Here is a 20569-nt window from a genome sequence, read left to right as displayed (position 1 = left end):
ATAACTTCTCAGGCTATAGTGCTAGTAAGTGGCAGAGCCAAGATTTGAAACCATGGAATCTAGTTTCAGCATTCCTTCTGTAAACCACAATGCCATGCTGTCTCTATAAAATTAGCACCTGTGTTAATTTCCTAGGAAACTAGGAAAAATTACTCCATAAAAAAATTACCACAAACTGGGTGGCTTAAAACAACAGAAATTTATTGTTTTACAGTTCTGGAGGCTAGAAGTCTGAGATCAAGGTGTTGGCCGAGTGGTGCTCTGCAGCTGCTTTTCCTCTTCCAGCTTCTGGTAACTCCAGGTGTTCCTTTGCTTGTGGCACCTAACTCCGGTCTCTAGCTCCATCTTTACATAGTGTTCTGCCTGTGTTTCTGTCTCTTCACATGTTTTCCTTATAAAGCTACCAGTCATATTGGATTACGAGCCCATTCTACTTCAGTAGGACCTCACCTTAACTAATTACATCTGCAGAGACCTTATTTCCTCACATTCTGAGGTACTGGGGGTTAGGACTCAACACACCTTTTTTGGTAGTCGTAATTAAACCAATAACAGCACCAAATAGATGTTTGTTGTAAAATTGTAGTATTTATCAACCATGTAGTGTATTCTGTAGAGATTTTATAAAGATGGAGAAGAGGTAATGTGTTAAGGGTCAGAATTATCCTTCAGGCACTTGTTGATTTTTACCTCAACCTGTGTGACTTAATAACTGACTGAGAAAGGGATATTGAAAGTTTTCCAACCTTTGACAATGTGTATCTTCTTTTTGATTTACAAATAGTGACATCAAACCTGTGAACATATGCACACACTCCTCATGATTGCTTATACATTAGTGAAGCAAATATTCAGCTGACATTCCGAGAAATTATGCAATTACAGTATAGTTTCAGTTTATTGAATATTTTCTTAAAAGCTATTTTGTGTAATATTAGCAATTCTATAAAGAGAAAATGAGGTGTGGTATATTTCCCTTTGGTTGGAGATATAAACTTAATTTAATCTAGACAGAGAAAAAAAATATTAAGATTATCTAATTAAATTTTTGTTGTAACTTCTGACCCAAAGGTTCTTCCAAATGACCCAGTCTTTCTTGAGCCTTCTGAAGAAATGACGCTCTGCAAGTATTATGAGAAAAGATTATTGGAATTCTGTTCGGTGTTTAAGCCAGCAATGCCAAGGTCTGTTGTGGTAAGTTATAGTGATGAAGTATAATGTCCTTTAGCTAACTTATGAAATCTGACTTCTTATAAATATTTAAATCACTTTTCTATCCACTTTACTCAAAAATGCACCTGAGTTATATATTTATATAAATATATAATTTATGTATTTAAGTTTTGTCACATATTTTTCAATAAAGGCATTGAATTATGAATTCCTATGTTGTATCTTACACAGTGTTTCAAGAATCATTCCATATCTAAAGAATTTTGAGGTCTGCTAGATAGGTCATGACATCCTCATTTCATAGAGAAAGAAAAAATCAAATTACTTTCCCTCTAGGTTCTCATGTGGTTGTTTCAGATATATGGTTCTGAGGACCCTATTTGTGTGTGTGTGTGTGTGTGTGTGTGTACACTGTGGTGCGGTAATGGTGAGGAGAAACAGGTAGTTAGAACTTTTTGGCTATATGGATTTGTGTATGCTGTCCCTGTAATTGTTCCTAATGTTTGTGTTATTTTGGTTTTTTTTAAATTGGAGTATATTTGATTTACAGTGTTGTATTAGTTTCAGGTGTACAGCAAAGTGATTTAGTTACACATATACATATATCTATTCTTTTTATTCCCATGTAGGTTGTTACAGAGTACTGAGTAGAGTTCCCTGTGTTATACAGTAGGTCCTTGTTGATTATTTTATATATAGTAGCATGTATATGTTAGTCCTAACCTCCTAATTTATCCCCCACCCCCCACCTTTCCTCTTTGGTAACCATAAGTTTGTTTTCTAAGTCTGTGAGTCTTTCTGTTTTGTAAATAAGTTCATTTGCATCATTTTTTTAGATTCCACATATAAGTGATATCATATGATATTTGTCCTTCTCTGACCTACTTCACTTAGTATGATAATCTCGAAGTCCATCCATGTTGCTGCAAATGGCATTATTTTGTTCTTTTTTGTGGCTGAGTAGGATTCCACTGTATATATGTACAACATCTTCTTTATCCATTCATCTTTCAGTGGACATTTAGGTTGTTTCCACGTCTTGGCTATTGTGAATAGTGCTGCTGTGAACATAGGGGTGCATGTATCTTTTTGAATTATAGTTTTGTCCAGGTGTATACCCAGGAGTGGGATTGCTGGATCATATGGTAGCTCCATTTTTAGTTTTTTAAGGAAACTGCATGCTGTTCTCCACAGTGGCTGTACCAATTTACATTCCCACCAACAGTGTGGGAGGGTTCCCTTCTCTCCACACCCTCTCCAGCATTTATTGTTTGTGGATTTTTTGATGATGGCCATTCTGAGCTGTGTGAGGTGATACCTCATTGTAGTTTTGATTTGCATTTCTCTAATAATTAGCAATGTCAAGGATCTTTTCATGTGCTTTTTGGCCATCTGTATGTGTTCTTTGGAGAAATGTCTATTTAGGTCTTCTGCCCATTTTTTGATTGTGTTGCTAGTTTTTTGGATATTGAGCTGCACGAGCTCTTTGTATATTTCGGAGATTAATCCCTTGTCGGTTGCTTCATTTGCAAATATTTTCTCCCATTCTGAGGGTTGTCTTCTCGTTTATGGTTTCCTTTGCTGTGCAAAAAGCTTTTCAAGTTTAATTAAGTCCCATTTGTTTATTTTGTTTTGATTTTCATTACTCTGGGAGGTGGGTCAAAAAAGAAATTGCCGTGATTTATGTCAAAGACCGTTTTGCCTATGTTTTCCTCTAAGAGTTTTATAGTGTCTGGTCTCACATTTAGGTCTTTAATCCATTTTGAGTTTATTTTTGTGTATGGTGTTAGTGTTCTAATTTCATTCTTGTACATGTAGCTGTCCAGTTTTCCCAGGACCACTATTGAAGAGACAGTCTTTTCTCCATTGTATAGTCTTGCCTCCTTTGTCGTAGATTAGTTGACCAGAGGTGTGTGGGTTTATTTCTGGGCTTTCTGTTCTGTTCCACTGATCTATGTGTCTGTTAGTGTGCCAGTACCATACTGTTTTGATTACTGTAGCTTTATAGTATAGTCTGAAGTCAGGGAGCATGATTCCTTCAGCTTCATTTTTCTTAAGATTACTTTGGCTGTTTGGGGTCTTCTGTGTTTCAATACAAATTTTAAGATTTTTGGTTCTAGATCTGCAAAAACTGCCATTGGTAATTTGATAGGGATTGCATTGAATCTGTAGATTACCTTGGGTAGTACAGTAAGTCTGCTACATACGAACCTTCAATTTGCGAACTTTCAAAGATGAGAACATGCGTTTCCATGTCCAGTCACGTTAAGTTAGTTCACGTCTGGCATACATTATCATATATGTGCATCCTCTACAAGTGGTTGTGCTTTTGTGTACTTTAAAGTACAGTACTGTATAGAGTACAGTAGTACAGTATCTTTATTTCAAACTCAGGATGTCCAGAAGCAAGCATAAAAGCAGTGGAGATGTAACTGGTACTACTGTACTTTTCAAGGCACTGTACTGTAAGATTAAAAATGTTTTATTTTTTGTTTGTTTTTTATGTATTATTTGTGTGAAAAGTACTATAAACCTATTACAGTATAGTACTTATATAGTTTCCCAATCGTGTTACTTGGGTACCTAGGCTAACTTAGTTGGACTTACGAACAAATTGGGCTTACAAACGCACTCTGAATGGAACTCGTTCAGATGTAGGGGACTTATTGTGCAGTCATTTTGACAATACTGATTCTTCCAATCCAGGAACATGGTGTATCTTTCCATCTGTGTCATCTTCAATTTCTTTCATCAGCGTCTTATAGTTTTCAGAGTACAGGTCTTTTGCCTCTTCAGGTAGGTTTCTTCATAGGTGTTTTATTCTATTTCGGGTGATGGTAAATGGGATTGTTAATATCTCTTTCTGATCTTTCATTGTTAGTGTATAGAAATGCAAGAGATTTCTGTGTATTAATTTTGTATCCTGCAACTTTACCAGATTAATTGATGAGCTCTAGTAGTTTTCTGGTAGCATCTTTAGGATTTCCTAAGTTATAGTATCATGTCATCTGCAAACAGGGACAGTTTTACTACTTTTCCAATTTGGATTCCTTTTGTTTCTTTTTCTTCTCTGATTGCCATGGCTAAGACTTCCAAAACTATGTTCAGTAACAGTGTCAAGAGTGGACATCCTTGTCTTGTTCCTGATCATAGAGGAAATGCTTTCAGCTTTTTACTGTTGAGTATGATGTTAGCTGTGCGTTTGTCATATATGGCCTTAACTGTGTTGAGGTATGTTCCCTTTATGCCCACTTTCTGGAGAGTATTTATCATGAATGGGTGTTGGATTTTGTCAAGCTTTTTCTGCACCTATTGAGATGATCATATAGTTTTTATTCTTCAATTTGTTAATATGGTGTATCACACTAATTAATTTGCAGATATTGAAAAATCCTTGCATCCTAAGATAAATCCCACTTGATGATGGTGTATGATCTTTTTAATGTATTGTTGGATTCGGTTTGCTAGTATTTTGTTGAGGATTTTTGAGTCTATGTTCATCAGTGATATTGGCCTGTAATTTTCTTTTGTGGTATCTTTGTCTACTTGTGGTATCAGGGTGATGGTGGCCTCATAGAATGAGTTTGGGAGTGTTTCTTCCTCTGCAATTTTTTGAAATACTTTCTGAAGGATAGATGTTAACTCTTCTCTAAGTGTTTGATAGAATTTGCCTGTGAAGCCATCTGGTCCTGGACTTTTGTTTGTTGGGAGTTTTTTAATCAGTTTTAATTTCAGTGCTTGTGATTGGTCTGTTCATATTTTCCATTTCTTCCTGGTTCAGTTTTGCTTGATTTTACCATGCAAAGAATTTGTCCATTTCTTCTGGGTTGTCCATTTTATTGGCAGATAGTTGCTTGTAATAGTTTCTTATGATCCCTTGTATTTCTGTGGTGTCCAGTCTAACTTCTCCTTTTTCATTTCTAATTTTATTGATTTGAGCCCTTTCCCTTTTTTTTTTGATGAGTCTGGCTAAAGGTTTATCAGTTTTGTTTATCTTTTCAAAGAACCAGTTTTTAGTTTCATTGATCTTTTGTTTTCTTCGTCTCTATTTCATTTATTTCTGTTCTGATCTTTATGATATCTTTCCTTCTGATAACTTTGGGTTTTGTTTGTTCTTCTTTCTCTAGTTGCTTTAGGTGTAAGGCTAGCTTGTTTATTTGAGATTTTTCTTATTTCCTGAGGTAAGATTGTATTGCTATAAACTTCCCTCCTAGAACTGCTTTTCCTGTGCCCCGTAGGTTTTGGATCGTCATGCTTTCGTTTTCATTTGTCTCTAGGAATTTGATTTCCTTTTTGATTTCTTTAGTGATCCATTGGTTGTTTAGTAGCATATTGTTTAGCCTCCAGGTGTTTGTGTTTTTTACAGTTTTTTCTTGTGGTTGGTTTCTAATCTCACAGCATTGTGGTTGGAAAAGATGCTTGACATGATTTCAGTTTTCTTAAATTTATCTAGGCTTGCTTTATGTCCCATCATGTGATCTGTCCTGGAGAATGTTCTGTGTGCACTTGAGAAGAATGTGTATTCTGCTGCTTTCAGGTGGAATGCTCTAGAAATATCAATTAAGTCCATCTGGTCTAATGTGTCATTTAAGGCCTGTGTTTCCTTATTGATTTTGTTTGGATGATCTGTCCATTGGTATAAATGGGGTGTTAATATCCCCCACGATTTCTCCTTTTCTGGCTGTTAGCATTTGCCTTATCTATTGAGGTGCTCCTGTGCTGGGTGCATATATATTTACAATTGTTGTATCTTTTTCTTGGATTGATCCCTTTATCATTATGTAGTGTCCTTTTTTGAATCTTGCAAAAGTCTTTATTTTAAAGTCTGTTTTGTCTGAGTCTTGCTACTCCAGCTTTCTTTTGATTTCCATTTGCATGGAATATCTTTTTCCATCCCCTCACTTTCAGTCTGTATGTGTCTCTAGGTCTGAAGTGGGTCTCTTGTAGACAGCATATATATGGGTCTTGTTTTTGTATCCATTCAGCCAGTGTGTGTCTTTTGGTTGGAGCGTTTAATCCATTTACATTTAAGATAATTACTGATATGTATGTTCTTACTGCCATTTTGTTAACTGTTTTGGAATTTTGTTTTTTAAAGCTATGGACACTTAGATGGAGTTTGAATATATTTTTTAATTAATTAACTTATTTATTTTTGGCTGCGTTGGGTCTTCGTTGCTGTGTGCTGGCTTTCTCTAGTTGCAGCGAGTGAGAGCTACTCTTGTTGCGGTGCACGGGCTTCTCATTGTGGTGGCTTCTCTTGTTGCAGAGCACGGGCTGTAGGCACACGGGCTTCAGTAGTTGTGGCTCGCGGGCTCTAGAGCACAGGCTTAGTAGTTGTGGCGCATGGGCTTAGTTCCTCCGTGGCATGTGGGATCTTCCCAGACCAGGGGTCGAACCCGTGTCCCCTGCATTGGCAGGCAGATTCCTAACCACTGCACCACCAGGGAAGTCCCTGGGATTGTTTTCATAGGTCTTTTTTCTTCCCTTCCTCTTTTGTTCTCCTTTCTTGTGATTTTATGACTATCTTTAGTGTTGTGTTTGGATTGCTTTTTCTGTTGTAGATTTTTGGTTTGTGGTTACCATGAGGATTTGGTATAGTAGTCTATACACACGCACACACACACACACACACACACACAAACACACAAGATTAAGTTCCTGGTCTCTTAATTTCAAATGCATTTCCAATATCCTTCATTTGTATTCTCCTCACAATTGCTACTTTTGATTCATGTGTGGATGATTTCCTACCTTTATGTTTGCTTTTACCGGTGAGCTGTCCCATTTGTAATTTTCTTGTTTCTAGTTGTGGCCTTTTCTTTTCCAATAGAAAAGGCATTCTTTTGGCATTTTTTGGAAAGCTGGTTTGGTGGTGCTGAATTCTTGTAGCTTTTTCTTGTCTGTAAAGCTTTTGATTTCTCTGTCGAATCTGAACGAGAGCCTTGCTGGGTAGAGTATTTTTGGTTGTGTGTTTTTCCCTTTCATCACTTTAAATGTATCATGGCACTCCTTTCTGTCCTGTAGAATTTCTGCTGAAAAATCAGATGATAACCTTATGGGGCTTCCCTTGTATGTTATTTGTTGTTTTTTTTCCCTTGTTGTTTTTAATATTTTCTCTTTGTCTTTAATTTTTGTCAGTTTGATTAGTATGTGTCTCGTTGTGTTCCTCCTTGGGTTTTTCCTCTGTGCTTCCTGGACTTGGGTGACTGTTTCCTTTCCCATTTTAGGGAAGTTTTCAGCTATAATCCCTTCAAATATTTTCTCAGGCCCTTTCTCTGTCTCTCCTTCTGGAACCACTATAATGGAAATGTTGGTGGACTTAATGTTGTCCCAGAGGTCTCTTAAACTGTCCTCATTTCTTTTCATTCTTTTTTCTGTAATCTGTTCTGCGTCAGTGATTTCCACCATTCTGTCTTCCAGCTCACTTATCCATTTTTCTGCCTTATTTATTTCGCTATTGATTCCTTCCAATGTACTTTTCATTTGAGTTAAGGTATTGTTCATCTGTTTGTTTGTTCTTTACATTTTCTGGCTCTTTGTTAAACATTTCTTGTGTCCTCTTGATCTGTGCCTCCATTTTTTTTCCAATCTTGGATCATCTTTACCTCATGACTCTGACTTTTTTTCCAGGTAGATTACCTGTCTCCACTTCACTTAGTTGTTCTACTGGGGTATTATTTTGTTCCTTCGTCTGGATTTGTGTATTTTTGTTGATAGAAAATTAAACTGAAATTTAAAAGCTGAAAGATTAAAAAGGGGGAAAGGTGTATAAAATATTTTTCTCTTATCTCACAGATTTGTTGTGAATATCAAATATGAAAGTTTTGTCTTAAGTGAAAGTAGATCATACATTTTAAAGTTATACCAAGTGAATAATTTATGGCCCAGAAAAGAATAAGCTCCTAGAAAATATTCTCCATTTTTATAGTTGAAAAAACTGAAGTATATTGAAAATACCAAGTCCAAAAGTATTCATAGTGTTTTCTGTTTTTTACTGGACCTTTAAGAGATCTGATTCATGAAAAATTTTAAATGTCCTTGCTTTCTATTTCCAGATTTGGTCTTAGTCTTTTCTGATAAGAAAACTGTAACGCAAGGTGGTAGGTTTAAGTGATCTTTTCAGATGAAGAAACTGAATCCTTGAATGAACTTCTTTGTGGAATTTGTCTTTATATAACTTGCTTATTTATAACTATTAGTTTTGGGTTTTGTTTCATATAAAATGACAAAACTAAACTTTTAAAATATTTAAAAAGAAATGTATTTTTTTCTATTCTAAAGTAGATAAATATTTATTTCATTGGTTCTAGCCAAATGAAATAGTTTTTAAAAGTACAGGCAGACCTTGGTTGAAAACAGCCCTGTCCCTTATTAGATTTGTGACCTTGAACAAGTCAGTTAACCTCATTGATATTCAGTTTCTTTTTCTATAGAGATAGCAGTACTTCACCAAGCTGTTATAAGAATTAAAATAAGATGATAGTTTTATACTTGGCACAGAGTGTGGCACATGGGGTGCAGTCAGTAAATGGTAGGTGCTGCTTCTCCTGTTTGGTTTGGCAGCAGGTTAGATCACAGAACCAGAGTGGATTTAGAGAGAAGGCTCATTGCCCTGACCATGTTATTCTGCCAGTATTTTACTAGATTGACTGCTTAAGCTGTGATCATTTGTATAAATTATACAAATATATATAATTATGTAAAACCCCCCCACATTTTTAAAATTAAGCCAATGACCATAGGAAGGATAAGCCAGGGTGGGTGGGGAAGGACAACAAAGGGTTGGCTGTGGTTTTTGTGTTGTAATTTATCACAATTTATTTTGACTTAAGAAGTAATAAGTTTTGGGGTTTTTTTTGCAGGTGACTTTTTCAAAGAAACCTTTGCATAAATAAGTTTTTTTTTTTTAATACAAAATTTAACTTGTATGTGTGAATAGGATCTGATAATATATGTATTTTTAATCTTAGGGTACAGCTTGTATGTATTTCAAGCGCTTTTATCTTAATAACTCAGTAATGGAATATCACCCCCGGATAATAATGTGAGTATAAGTCTAATTTGTTGATTTTCATTTAAGAAGACTTTTATACTATTTGAGCATGTGTGTGTGAAAAAATGACTTCCTAATAAAGGGTAATTTAGACTTGCATTCTATTCTGAACTTAAGATCCCTCCTGATACTCATTAATATACCTGTATAATTCTTCCTTCCCTGTAATACTGATGGCATCTGTATTGGCACTTGTCCAAATTCAAATTCTGTTTTTCTTAAACTGGCTTCCATAATATCCGTTTCTGTTAGCCGAACCTGTCTTCGCCCTTTTGCTCTGACTGAGAATCATTTACGGTAACTCCTCTTCCTGTACATCCCGTCAGTTTACAAGTCCTATAGTTCCACAGTCATTTCACTTGAACAAAGGTCTGTTGTGTTTCTGCCCTCTGCTAAGCACTGTGCTTATCATTAAAAATAAGGATGAAGTTAGTATGAGACTCATCAAAGAACTTGCTGTCAATCGTGCTGTCCCTGTATATTTTCTCTTTTTCATTTCCATTTCTACCTGTCTAGGTCAGGCCCTTGTCACTTCCAGTCTTGGTTTTTGTGGTAATCTTATTGCTAATTTCTCACTCTGAAATTTATGTAGTAGCCATGAGAGTTTCATAGGTTTGTTCCTGAGGTAATAATCCCCTATTTAAATGTCCTTGGAGACTTCCACTGATGGCTTTCCGTAATGTTTCTTTAACATACCTTTCTTCTCAGGCCCATATGTACATATGTGTGTACTATTTTTTTTCCTCTTCCATCTATATTTCATGATGCTGAGTACCCTTATTCAGTTATTTTGTTTTTCCAGATATTTAGGCTGAACTATATAAAACTGGCATTAAGTTACTAATGATTGAATGCTGTGGCACTGTTATACAGTTCAACCTAATTTTTATAGTCTCCATATGGATAAAAAGATTAAACAGGAAACTCTCTCTTTTTTTAAATCAATTTCCTTAGATGTCTAGTATAGTCATTTGTGAATATTAGGCAATTTTAGAATATATTTTAGAAATCTTTTGGTATTTCTCAAAGTATATACATATACCTCCCCTTATTTTTTCCTCTAGGCTCACTTGTGCATTTTTGGCCTGCAAAGTGGATGAATTCAATGTGTCTAGTCCACAGTTTGTTGGAAATCTGCGGGAGAGTCCTCTTGGACAAGAGAAGGCACTCGAACAGATTTTGGAATATGAACTACTTCTTATACAGCAACTTAATTTCCACCTTATTGTCCACAATCCTTATAGACCCTTTGAGGGCTTTCTCATTGATTTAAAGGTAATCTTGCTGACTAAAGTAAACTGGTGGAGTGAACTCCTTTGCTATTGTTCTTTAACCAAAATAATCAAAATTTTATTATAACTAGTAATGATCCTAATTGTTACACAGTTAGGCTTGCTAAAAGGTGTTTGGCCTGGACTTCTAGGGCAATAGTTCTCAAACTTCAGTGTGCATCAGAATCACATGGAGGGCTTATTAACTGAGATTGTCAGACTGTAGTTCTTGAGCTTGTGATTTAGTAGATTTGCAAATACTGGTCCAGGGACCATAATGAGGACAATTGTAATGCTTTTAAAGACTTAAGATAACTCTTCTAACTCAAGTATACTGTCTTGGATCTTCATACATACAAAATTCTTAATTTTAAACTACAAGATTGCTAACTTCTATTTTTAGAAATTTTACAAAATTTTAATTTTAAACTAGAAGATTGCTCAGTGACTTCTATTTTTAGGGCGTTGTGAACTGAAGTCAATATGTGGGCATCAAAAATAACAGTAAATAAATGTTTTGTCAGAACATTGACAAAAGCAACTTGTTTTGGCCCTGAAGAAGGACTTGGATAGTGTGAGTTAAGTGAACAGAAGTCAAAAACTGGTTCATTCATCTTGAGTGGCTGAATTTGGGTGCCTTCTATATGTCAAACATGGTGCTTGAGGATATAGTCAAGAACAAGACAGGAACAGCCTCCACTTTATAGGCCTTACAGTCTAATGGGAAAGACAATCATATATTCAGTGTGCTAAGTGTTAACAGAAGGGGAAATACAGGGTACTTTAGAAGGAGGTAGCAGATTGAGAGGAAGGGGAGACAGTTCTGAGAAAGTGTAACTTGAAGTAAAATTCAGAGCAAGAGTACGGATTGGGTGGTGGAAGAGCATCCCATTCAGAGAGACTTTTCTGGTCAAAGGCCCAGACTTAACAAACCAGGGTGTACTAAAGAACCTAAGTAGAACTTAGAGGTAAATGGGGAGGACTGCCACGGAGTGCTGCCTGAGTGGAAGGCAGAGTATAGACCGTGGAGGTAACGTTACAGATTTTGAATAGAGCAATGGGATGCCAGTGAAAGGGTCAAGTCTGAAGAGTGGCGTGATTAGGTTTGCAGCTATAAAAAACATGTTGGCAAACTCATGCATCAGCCTGCATCAGATGTTTATTGCACACCTGTATGTGTCAGGCATAACGTGGAGAATGGATTCGAATGGATGAAGGGATACCAGTTGGGATGCTGTTATAGTAGTTCAGGCAGAAAGATAGTGGTTGGTTTGACTCATGAAGTGGTAGTGGGTACAGAGAGAGCTTCTTGGGCTTTAGAATCAGTAGAGCTTGAGGAATGATTGCGTACAGAGAGCAAGGACAGTGGAAGAACCCCCAGGTTTCTGGCCTGAGCATATCGGTGGATGGTGGTACACTTATAAGGAAACTGGTGCAGGAGAGATTTATTGATGGTGGTGGGGTAGGGATTTGATGAATTTGGTTTGGGACATGATGAATTTCCATTGCTTGCAAGACATTCAGGTTGGTAGATATTTGTGTCTGGAGGCCAGAGAAGATGGCTAGGCTGGAGGTATAGATTTGGGCATCACTGCCACCCCAGGAAGATTTAAAGTGGATTGGCGATAAGGACCATTTAAAGGGTAGCTAGAGAAAAGTAAGAAGCTGGTAAGAAGACTGAAGAATATCCAGAGAGGTAGGACTTTTGGAGAAGTGAAGGGAAGTAGAATACTTTTAGAATATAATCAGGGGAGGTTCTCCAATCCTGCTCAGAATCAGGCAATCCTGCTCAGAATTCAGGCAAAGTAAAAGTTGACATTTGCTAGATTTAGTGCCAGAAAGGTGACTTGTGATCTTGGTGAAATTAGTCTTCTTGGAGTGTGAAGGAAAAAAGCAGATTGGAGCTGGTTGGGGAATAAATAGGTGAGAAAACAAGTGTATATAACTTGGATTAAACAGCTTGTCTTTGAAGTGGAAAAAGAAGATGGAATGATTGAGAAGATGGGGGAACTGCTAGAAGTAGAAGAAAGGAACAATTTTTTGTCGTGTTTTGTTTTGCATGAGAAACTGATTTAGAAAGCTAGTAGAGAAAGCTTAATGGAACATGTGTAGCTCAAGTTTTCCTTTGGAGTGTGGTAGAAGGGCCTGGCATGGGATTTTGAAGCAAGGTAGAAGAACTGGCTGTTTCTCTTAACGGAGGGAAAGAGGAAAGCATGGGTGAGGATAACGTTATGTTTGGGGATTTGGCCATAGCAGGAAATAGAGGGTCTTTGTTATCAACAGAGATCATTTTCTGAGAGCAGTGGAGTTTCTGAGAATTATCAAAGACATTGAGTCAGGTAGAAAGTGTTTAACATAATCACTGAAAAATGGGAGAATACATTTTCTGTGGAATATTTTAGCTAGGCAGTGTTGAGAGCCTTGTTGAGGTCAGTGAACTTGAATTTATAGTAATATTACCAGACCTGCTGGTTGTATTGTTTTCTCTAGCAGCACCCAGAAATCTGGGTATAGTTGCAAAGCAGGTTGGTTGAATTCGACCACTATTGAAGTTTTGCTGGAAATATGTTGGCAGCATACTGGGGCAGGGAATTGAAGAGGGAAATGAGAACCAGTGGACCCTGGTGAGTAGGAGCAAGTATAGGGATAAGGAACCAGAGGTCCTGAGGAGGAAGTCAAAGAACAGCTGTGAAGTAATTGAGCAAATGTACGTACTGGGAGAGGGAACGCTGTGGTCAGAGTAGAATGTTGGATTTGTCATATCAGAGGTCAGGCATTTTGGGATGACAAGACCTGTGTGTGATTGTACAGTTGACTCTGGCTATTTTGTTTCAGAGTATAGAAAAGATTTCTTACTGCTTTGGGACTTGAATGTAGATATCTGAAATATATCTGAGGGTTTAGGATTTAGGGTTCATCTTAAAGGGTAAGAATGATTAGAAAATAGGGGATCATCCATATTTCTTGGGCATATACTAAAAATAATTCTGTAATCAAACAAAGATTCATTTCCCAAAAGTAAACTTTTAGTAGAAGGAATTTCAAATCAAAATGAGGTGGTGCTTTGGTTTCTAAATGTGATCTTATAGGAGTTACTAAAAGTATCCTGTGTTAAGCACTTTCTGGTTTATAGGAATAGTTTTGTACTGTTATTGCTCCATTAAACCCTCAGAAGTGATAACATTTGTAAACTTTCTTTCTAGACTCGCTATCCCATGTTGGAGAATCCAGAGATTTTGAGGAAAACAGCTGATGACTTTCTTAATAGAGTTGCACTGACGGATGCTCACCTTTTATACACACCTTCCCAGATTGCTCTGACTGCCATTTTATCTAGTGCATCCAGAGCAGGAATTACTATGGAAAGGTATTATTTTGTGTTTTAACTTAGATTAGACTCAGTCCCTCAGTTTATTCCTTCCTGGAGTCCCAAGCTTGTAAGTAAGGTTCACTTTGTAACGTTAGTCCTTCATATCTCCTGTGGTTGAGGGTTGTTGAGGGCAACTGAGGGAAGAAATGGAATCACCTTTTAAGGAAATATTTAAAAATTCAGTAAAATACTTTCGAGCTAAGAGGATCCATTTATGACTGAAGTAGAATTAAATCAGGTGATCCTCAGAAGGCTGATAACAGCTATCAATATAGGGCAAATTTAGAAGTTTTGTGAACTGGTAAGCAGCATGAGTGCAACAAATACGTCTGCCTTGTTTTATCATTAATGTCCTGCTGTGGAGCATGTGTGGAACATGGAATTCAGTAAAGATTTGTTGAATGAATAATACTTGAGGGAATGTCCAAGTGAATTTTAGTGAGCTATAGATACTAATAGCTGATACATAAGTGCGCACTGAGAACCAGGCTCTGTGATAAGCACTTTACATGAATTAAATTCACTTGATTCTTACAATAATATCTTGTGCGAAGGTTAATTAGATATTTATTATATTCATTTATAACTAAAGCACAGGCTAGCAGTAAGTTAGACTTTAAAAATCTTTACATTTAATTTCTTTATAGCAATTTAATTTCTTTACACCTTCGAAGTTCTGCTTGATTCATTCCTAGAAATAGCTGAGGAGGAAAGATGATAAAACTTTCTAAATTAAAACTTTTCTGCATGTTTGTAATCCCTTGTCTGTAATTTCATAATCCATTGATACAGTGGCAGGAAACATGAACAGATGTGATTTAGTCTTTATTCAACTGAATGGGAATAGTTTTAGGTTTCTTTGCAGAAATATTAATGTTACTGATTACAAGATACTGCCCCAGAGATATCACTGAAGTATTTCACATTTCATGGTATGTACACCATCTTAAGTTTCTAAGACATGAATAATTCTGAATTTCAAAACAAATCCAAGATAAGGGATTGTGGGCTTGTATTTTGTTTAATTTATGGTATGCCTCTTCTGTATAAACACAGTTCACCAACTGTATCTAAGTATATACATTTAATCCCAAAGTGATCTATACCTTCATTTATTTACTAAGCAAACCTTTATGGAGGTTTTTTTTTTTTACATTGCCTTCTATGTACCATGCACTGTACTATACTGTAGAAATATAAGAATGAACAAGCTATCCTTGTAGGAAGGGTGGCCATGCAAATTGATACCTATGGAGTTTGCGGGTATGGAGCTTCCATAGTGTAAGGGAAAAAGCCTCTTTTTCACAATTCAGACAGCCAGTTGTTTGCTTAATCTGTTTAAGCATTGTATCTTATGCAGGTATATGCTAATTTTTCAGTGGTGAGATTTTTCTTATGTCAGTAGAGAGGGATGAAGGATCCTAAGGTCCAAATTAGAGTGTATTTCATCTTAGAAGTTTAGTTAGTTATAATTTCAGATAGGCAGGTGAAAGTGAAATTGTGGTACCTTGGGCTCATTGCAAATTGAATACACTTTTGTTGCATTCCCAGGGACTGTAGACATTTGGGCATTTTTTTCCCTTGAGGAAATGCTTTCAAATCAGTTTTAGCTTCTGACATCCTTTGCAACTTTTGAGATACATGGAAATTGCCTTTATATTTATTACTGATTTCAAAAGGGGGGAGTCCTTGTGCTGTTGTTATATTCTGAATGAGGCTTTAAGATTATTAGTCATAGAATGTTACATTGTTGTTGATTAGAGGTTTCTTCTTTTTCATTGGATTTAGAGCTTTATTTTGCATCTCCTAGTTTGACTTCTTAGGTAATGAAAAAAAAAAACAAAAAAAGATGTCAGAAGTGTGAGGAGTTTTAGGGAGAAAAGTGAAAGGAAAAAACTAATTGTTATTTTGAATTACTGATAACAAGAAATGTATTAGTTGTTAGGGGAGTTATTGATTTCCATATCTAAAATGAAACTCCCACAATAGATGATGAAGATGTAACAGCAAAGGTAGTTATCAAAACTTTGTATTGCAGTTTAAATGATTTTGATAGTTTAAAAGACATACAGCAACAAAATTTCTTAAAGAATCGTCTTTCTAATTTTTGTAATTTTATTTCACCCAAGAGAAAAATTAATAGTTTTTTTTACATTCATGTTTGAAAGATTACGTTGCCTTGAGAATCTGTTCACTTGGGCTTTTATCAGTTATAGATCAAGTTCAAGTATATAAAACCTCAGAGTAACTAAAAATTTAAAAATAGAAATTACATTTTTATACTGTCATTAGTTCCAAGAAAACAGATAATTGGGCTTTATGTACATTTATGGAATAGTATTAACACCTTTGATCTGGACTTGATGCAAAAAAGATGTAATAGATTTGTAAAGCGTGGGGTGATGTTCTTATTGGTTTGAATACCTGTTTGTCCCAAGAAGAGCAATTATAGTTAACATGGACTTGATATTAAGGGGAGAGAGAATCCTTACTAGTGCCAGGTTTTAGCTCTGCTGCTACCTGACTTTATTCACAACTTCTCTGTCCCTGTGACTCAGATTCCTCACCTGTAAAGTGAGTGAGATTAGACTCATAGGGTCTAAATATTAAACACTTAGCATTAAAAGTATTGATTATTGCTCCTGTTAGTTTCATATCATTTTCTCTCTGAATATATTATGGAAGTTAAATTAACTTGAACATTAAGCATTTTGAATCTAGTATAAATTGTAGTAAATCCTTAAGACTGTAAGAGATACAGATTATAGTTTAGTAGAGTTCAAAGTATTGTTATTTAACAGTTTTAAAGTAAATTTATTTAAAAACTGACCTTGATGATGAAACGAACATGGAGGAAAATAATTTATGATGTCATATTTTCTCAAGATGCTATATGTGTTCAATAGATTTAAATTTTTTTTCTTTCTTTTCCAGTTATTTATCAGAAAGTCTGATGCTAAAAGAGAACAGAACTTGCTTGTCACAGTTACTAGATATAATGAAAAGTAAGTAAAACAGAACACTTTATAAAATACTCTTCTATCACAAAGCTACTTTCTAAGTAAATAACATCCTGGTATTTAACTTGAGATAACAGATTATTTTGTTTAGATTTACTTACATTGAATTATTGTATCATGGAGGCATGAAGGATACATTGGTGAAGAACAAATAGAAGGTACATGAAAGAAAGTAGTTTTTACACAGAACTTTTTAGCAAAGTGAAAATATAATCAGATTCAGAAAGGATTGAGATTCAAAACAGGGTCCTTTTAAAGTATACCCAGATATGATGAGCACTGAAAAAGATCTCAGGGAATTAATAAAGCCTAATTAAATTTGAAACTTGCATTTTGTAGGTAAATTAGCTTTAACTAGTTAATATGTGTCATTTGCTAGTTCTGCCAGTATTTTGAATTTGGCCCAATAAAACTGATTTCAGGCTCTTGGGCTTCAGAACTGTGGGAGAATCCATTCTGTTGTTTTAATAAGCCTTACTAAGTTTGTGGTAATTTTTAATAGCAGCCTCAGGAAACTAACATAGCTCCTCACAACAAAGAATTATCCAGCCCCAACTAGTGTCGATGCTGAGAAACACTGTCTTAAGGGTTTTTTTTTTTCTTCTTTCACTTTTTAAAAATACAGTTGGTTTACAATGTTGTGTTAGTTTCAGGTGTACAGCAAAGTGATTCAGATTCTTTTCCATTATAGGTTATTACAAGATATTGAATATAGTTTCCTTAGCTGTACAGTAGGTACTTGTTGAGTCAGAACCTCCACTAAACTGGGTGGCTAGGTTAGCCAGTCCTTTCCATTTTCATACTTGCTCATGTCACACTGCATGCTCATGGCTACTAGACTACTCGTTAGGGTTAAAAACAGTGTTTGTTTGTTTCCAAACCTTTTGTGCCAATTGTCCTTGTTAATAAAATTTGTGGTTTAAATACTGAATAAACCAATAAAATATGAGATTGAATATCTTGATCTTGGATGACAGGGAGTACTTCTTACATGTTTTATGTTTCAAAAGTCAACATGCTTCAGGGCATGGAAGTATCATTTCTTATTTCTTTGCTTGAAATGACCTTTGACGCCTTCCCTCTTTGAGAAAAATGGATTTGTGATTTACGAATCATAAGGTAGGTTTTCAGTTATACCACTAGAGGGTTCACTTCCAAAGCTAACTGCAGTTTGGCCATAGACATTTGGATCAGGGAGTTTAGTAGGTAGAAGAGGTCTTAAAGGTAACTCACTGTGCTCATTTTATAGCTGACAGTTTTATTACTGATTTTGTCTCAGTACCTTTATTTTACTCCATTTGTTTTAGTACAAAATAAGAATAGCTCTTCATAAAACACTCAGAGCTTTAGCGATATTAAGGTATCTTATTCATCATTTTTCACACAAAGATATTGTCCTAAGGGTGTTAAGTCACTAGTATTAATTCAATTGCAAACACTGCTTTATTTGCATTATGAAATAAGTCACTCGTTTGGAGCACGTGGCTGGCTAATAAGCCCTGGATCTCTCATCATTTCCCTAATAAATCTTGAGGTTTATGTTCTTTGGTTTATTGTAGTTGAATAACAAAATGGATCAGGGTAGAGGATGTTTCTGCGATTTTAAAGTCAGTGCTTTTACCCTAAAGAGGACATATTTGTTTTCTTGGTCATACTTCATTGTATAGGTTTTGTATTTTGTTAAAGCAAAGGATCACTGACATGTTTTTACTAAGCATCTTCCCTTCATTACATGTTATGTAATAATGGTTTTCTTTGTAAATAAGTAGTACACTCTTGGCCTGCCATCTGTAGGATAGAATCTTATGAATATGGTTGGTGGCAGGGAACAAAGCATGTTTACTAAATCATGTAGGGATTTTTTAAAAGCCTTATTAAAACTAAGCAAAAAGTGACCATGGTAGGATTTAAAAAAAATACTGACTAGTAGAGCATGCTTATCTTTAGGCTGTACATGATGTGGGCTAAGCAGCAGACAGCTATAATAACTTAACTAGAAGTATGGTGTTCAGTGGATTTTAATGTGGAACAGTATTAATCCTGGTAAGAATAATCACATTTCAAGAGTGTTTTTTGTTCCCAAAACTAGATGGGAAAACATCATTCAGCTCCCTTATGAGAACAAGGCTTTTTATTATCTAGTATAAATCCTTTTTTTATCTCCACATAGGCATGAGGAACTTGGTAAAAAAATATGAACCACCCAGACCTGAAGAAGTCGCTGTTCTGAAACAGAAGTTGGAGAGATGTCACTCTGCTGAGCTTGCACTTAACATAATTACGTAAGTAGATGCGAGACTGTTAATTCAAGAATAGATATAATTGTTACTGTCTCCAGCTAGTCCTTAAATTACTTAATTGGTAAATGTTTGCTCATGTGGGGAAAACTGACTTACCCATTAAATCAGATTTTTTTTATTGACTGGAGATTTCTAACAGGATTAAACACGAGATAATAAATTACGAATTTGGCTTTCATAGTACATTCTGCTCCTGCTTTGACTAATGTGTTCTTTGGCTTGTGGGCCCTGTCCCGTTCTGTTACTTCTTGTGGGGTCCCGTGGGCAGAGTCTTCCTAGGGAATTCCTGCACCTCTTCTTGCCCTTTTTAATCTTTCAGTTCTTTGTAGGTCTGGTATCTCCTCTGAAGAACAAGTATACTGTTCCACACTTATTTCTGTTAGCTAGGGTGGGGAAACTTGGCATATTTTCTCTCAGTGGTAACTTTATATTGAAGACAGAACCAGTAGGAAAATGTGCTGTTCGATCTCTTCTTGCAGCCATAAGGAACACTGTTAATGTGTCTTATTGATTTGTAGGCTGAATGTGGAAATCACCATTTTGAAGTTCTTTATGCTTTGCAGTTTGAAGGATCTACTTAACCCTTTTAGACATTTAAAACAGTTGAGGATCTGGGCAGTTATAGGAATGGTAAAACTATTATTTTCTATTCTGTGGAATGCATTCTGTAAAATTTACTGGGGGTTAGCTCTGGCATCTGAACAGTAAGATGCATTTGAGATGTTTTTGATCTCTAATCGGGGACTGTATCCTATTGGATAATGTATGAGAAGCCAGAACAGCATTCCAGGGTCTTCAAATCAGGTACACATGACTCAAATTCTTTAACTATAAAGTTGTAGGAGACTATCCAAGGACTTATCAAGTGTGCAACATATGGGACTATATTATATTTGTAGCTGTAACTGTAAAACATGGCTTAGCATAGAACTTAAAATTGGTAAATTTCATTCCTGGGTTTCAGTGGTAACTAAGAGGAAGGAAGGAGTGATGGCAGAGAGGTAAAGAAAAATGTTGACTTTAATGAATGAAAGTATTAAAGCACTGATTTATAATCTTTTCACATTGATTTTGAAATGGGCTTAGACCAGGCGTTGGCAAACTATGGCCCATGGGCCAAATCTGGGCCACTACTTGTTTATAGAAGTAGTTTTATTGGAACAGAGGTACACCCAGTAGTTTGCATTATTGTCTACTGCTGTTTTCACACTATAACAGAAGAGTTGGGTAGTTGTCACAGAAACTGCATAGCCTACGAGGCCTAAAATATTTACTCTGACCTTTTCAAAGAAAATTTTGTCAACCTCTGAATTAGACCATTGAACTATTAATCCTACCCTTCCACCTAGGTAATGGACCATAATCCAAAATTCCTAATT

General features: G+C 35.8%; 1 protein-coding gene across 6 annotated transcripts in view; it reads left to right on the top strand.

Moving 5' to 3' along the window:
* Positions 1-20569, top strand: part of CCNH (cyclin H) — a 40569-nt gene that overhangs the window by 1136 nt on the left and 18864 nt on the right. For all 6 annotated transcript variants that reach the window (XM_061189421.1, XM_061189422.1, XM_061189419.1 and 3 more), the window contains exons 2-7: positions 1072-1194; positions 9147-9220; positions 10294-10504; positions 13704-13867; positions 16805-16875; positions 19061-19172. In XM_061189421.1, coding sequence (XP_061045404.1) covers positions 1072-1194; positions 9147-9220; positions 10294-10504; positions 13704-13867; positions 16805-16875; positions 19061-19172 — 755 coding nt within the window. The remainder of the gene's footprint in view (positions 1-1071; positions 1195-9146; positions 9221-10293; positions 10505-13703; positions 13868-16804; positions 16876-19060; positions 19173-20569) is intronic.

Source organism: Eubalaena glacialis, chromosome 4, assembly GCF_028564815.1.
Source record: "Eubalaena glacialis isolate mEubGla1 chromosome 4, mEubGla1.1.hap2.+ XY, whole genome shotgun sequence".
Classification (NCBI taxonomy): domain Eukaryota; kingdom Metazoa; phylum Chordata; class Mammalia; order Artiodactyla; family Balaenidae; genus Eubalaena; species Eubalaena glacialis.
This window is presented reverse-complemented; position numbering and strand designations above follow the sequence as displayed.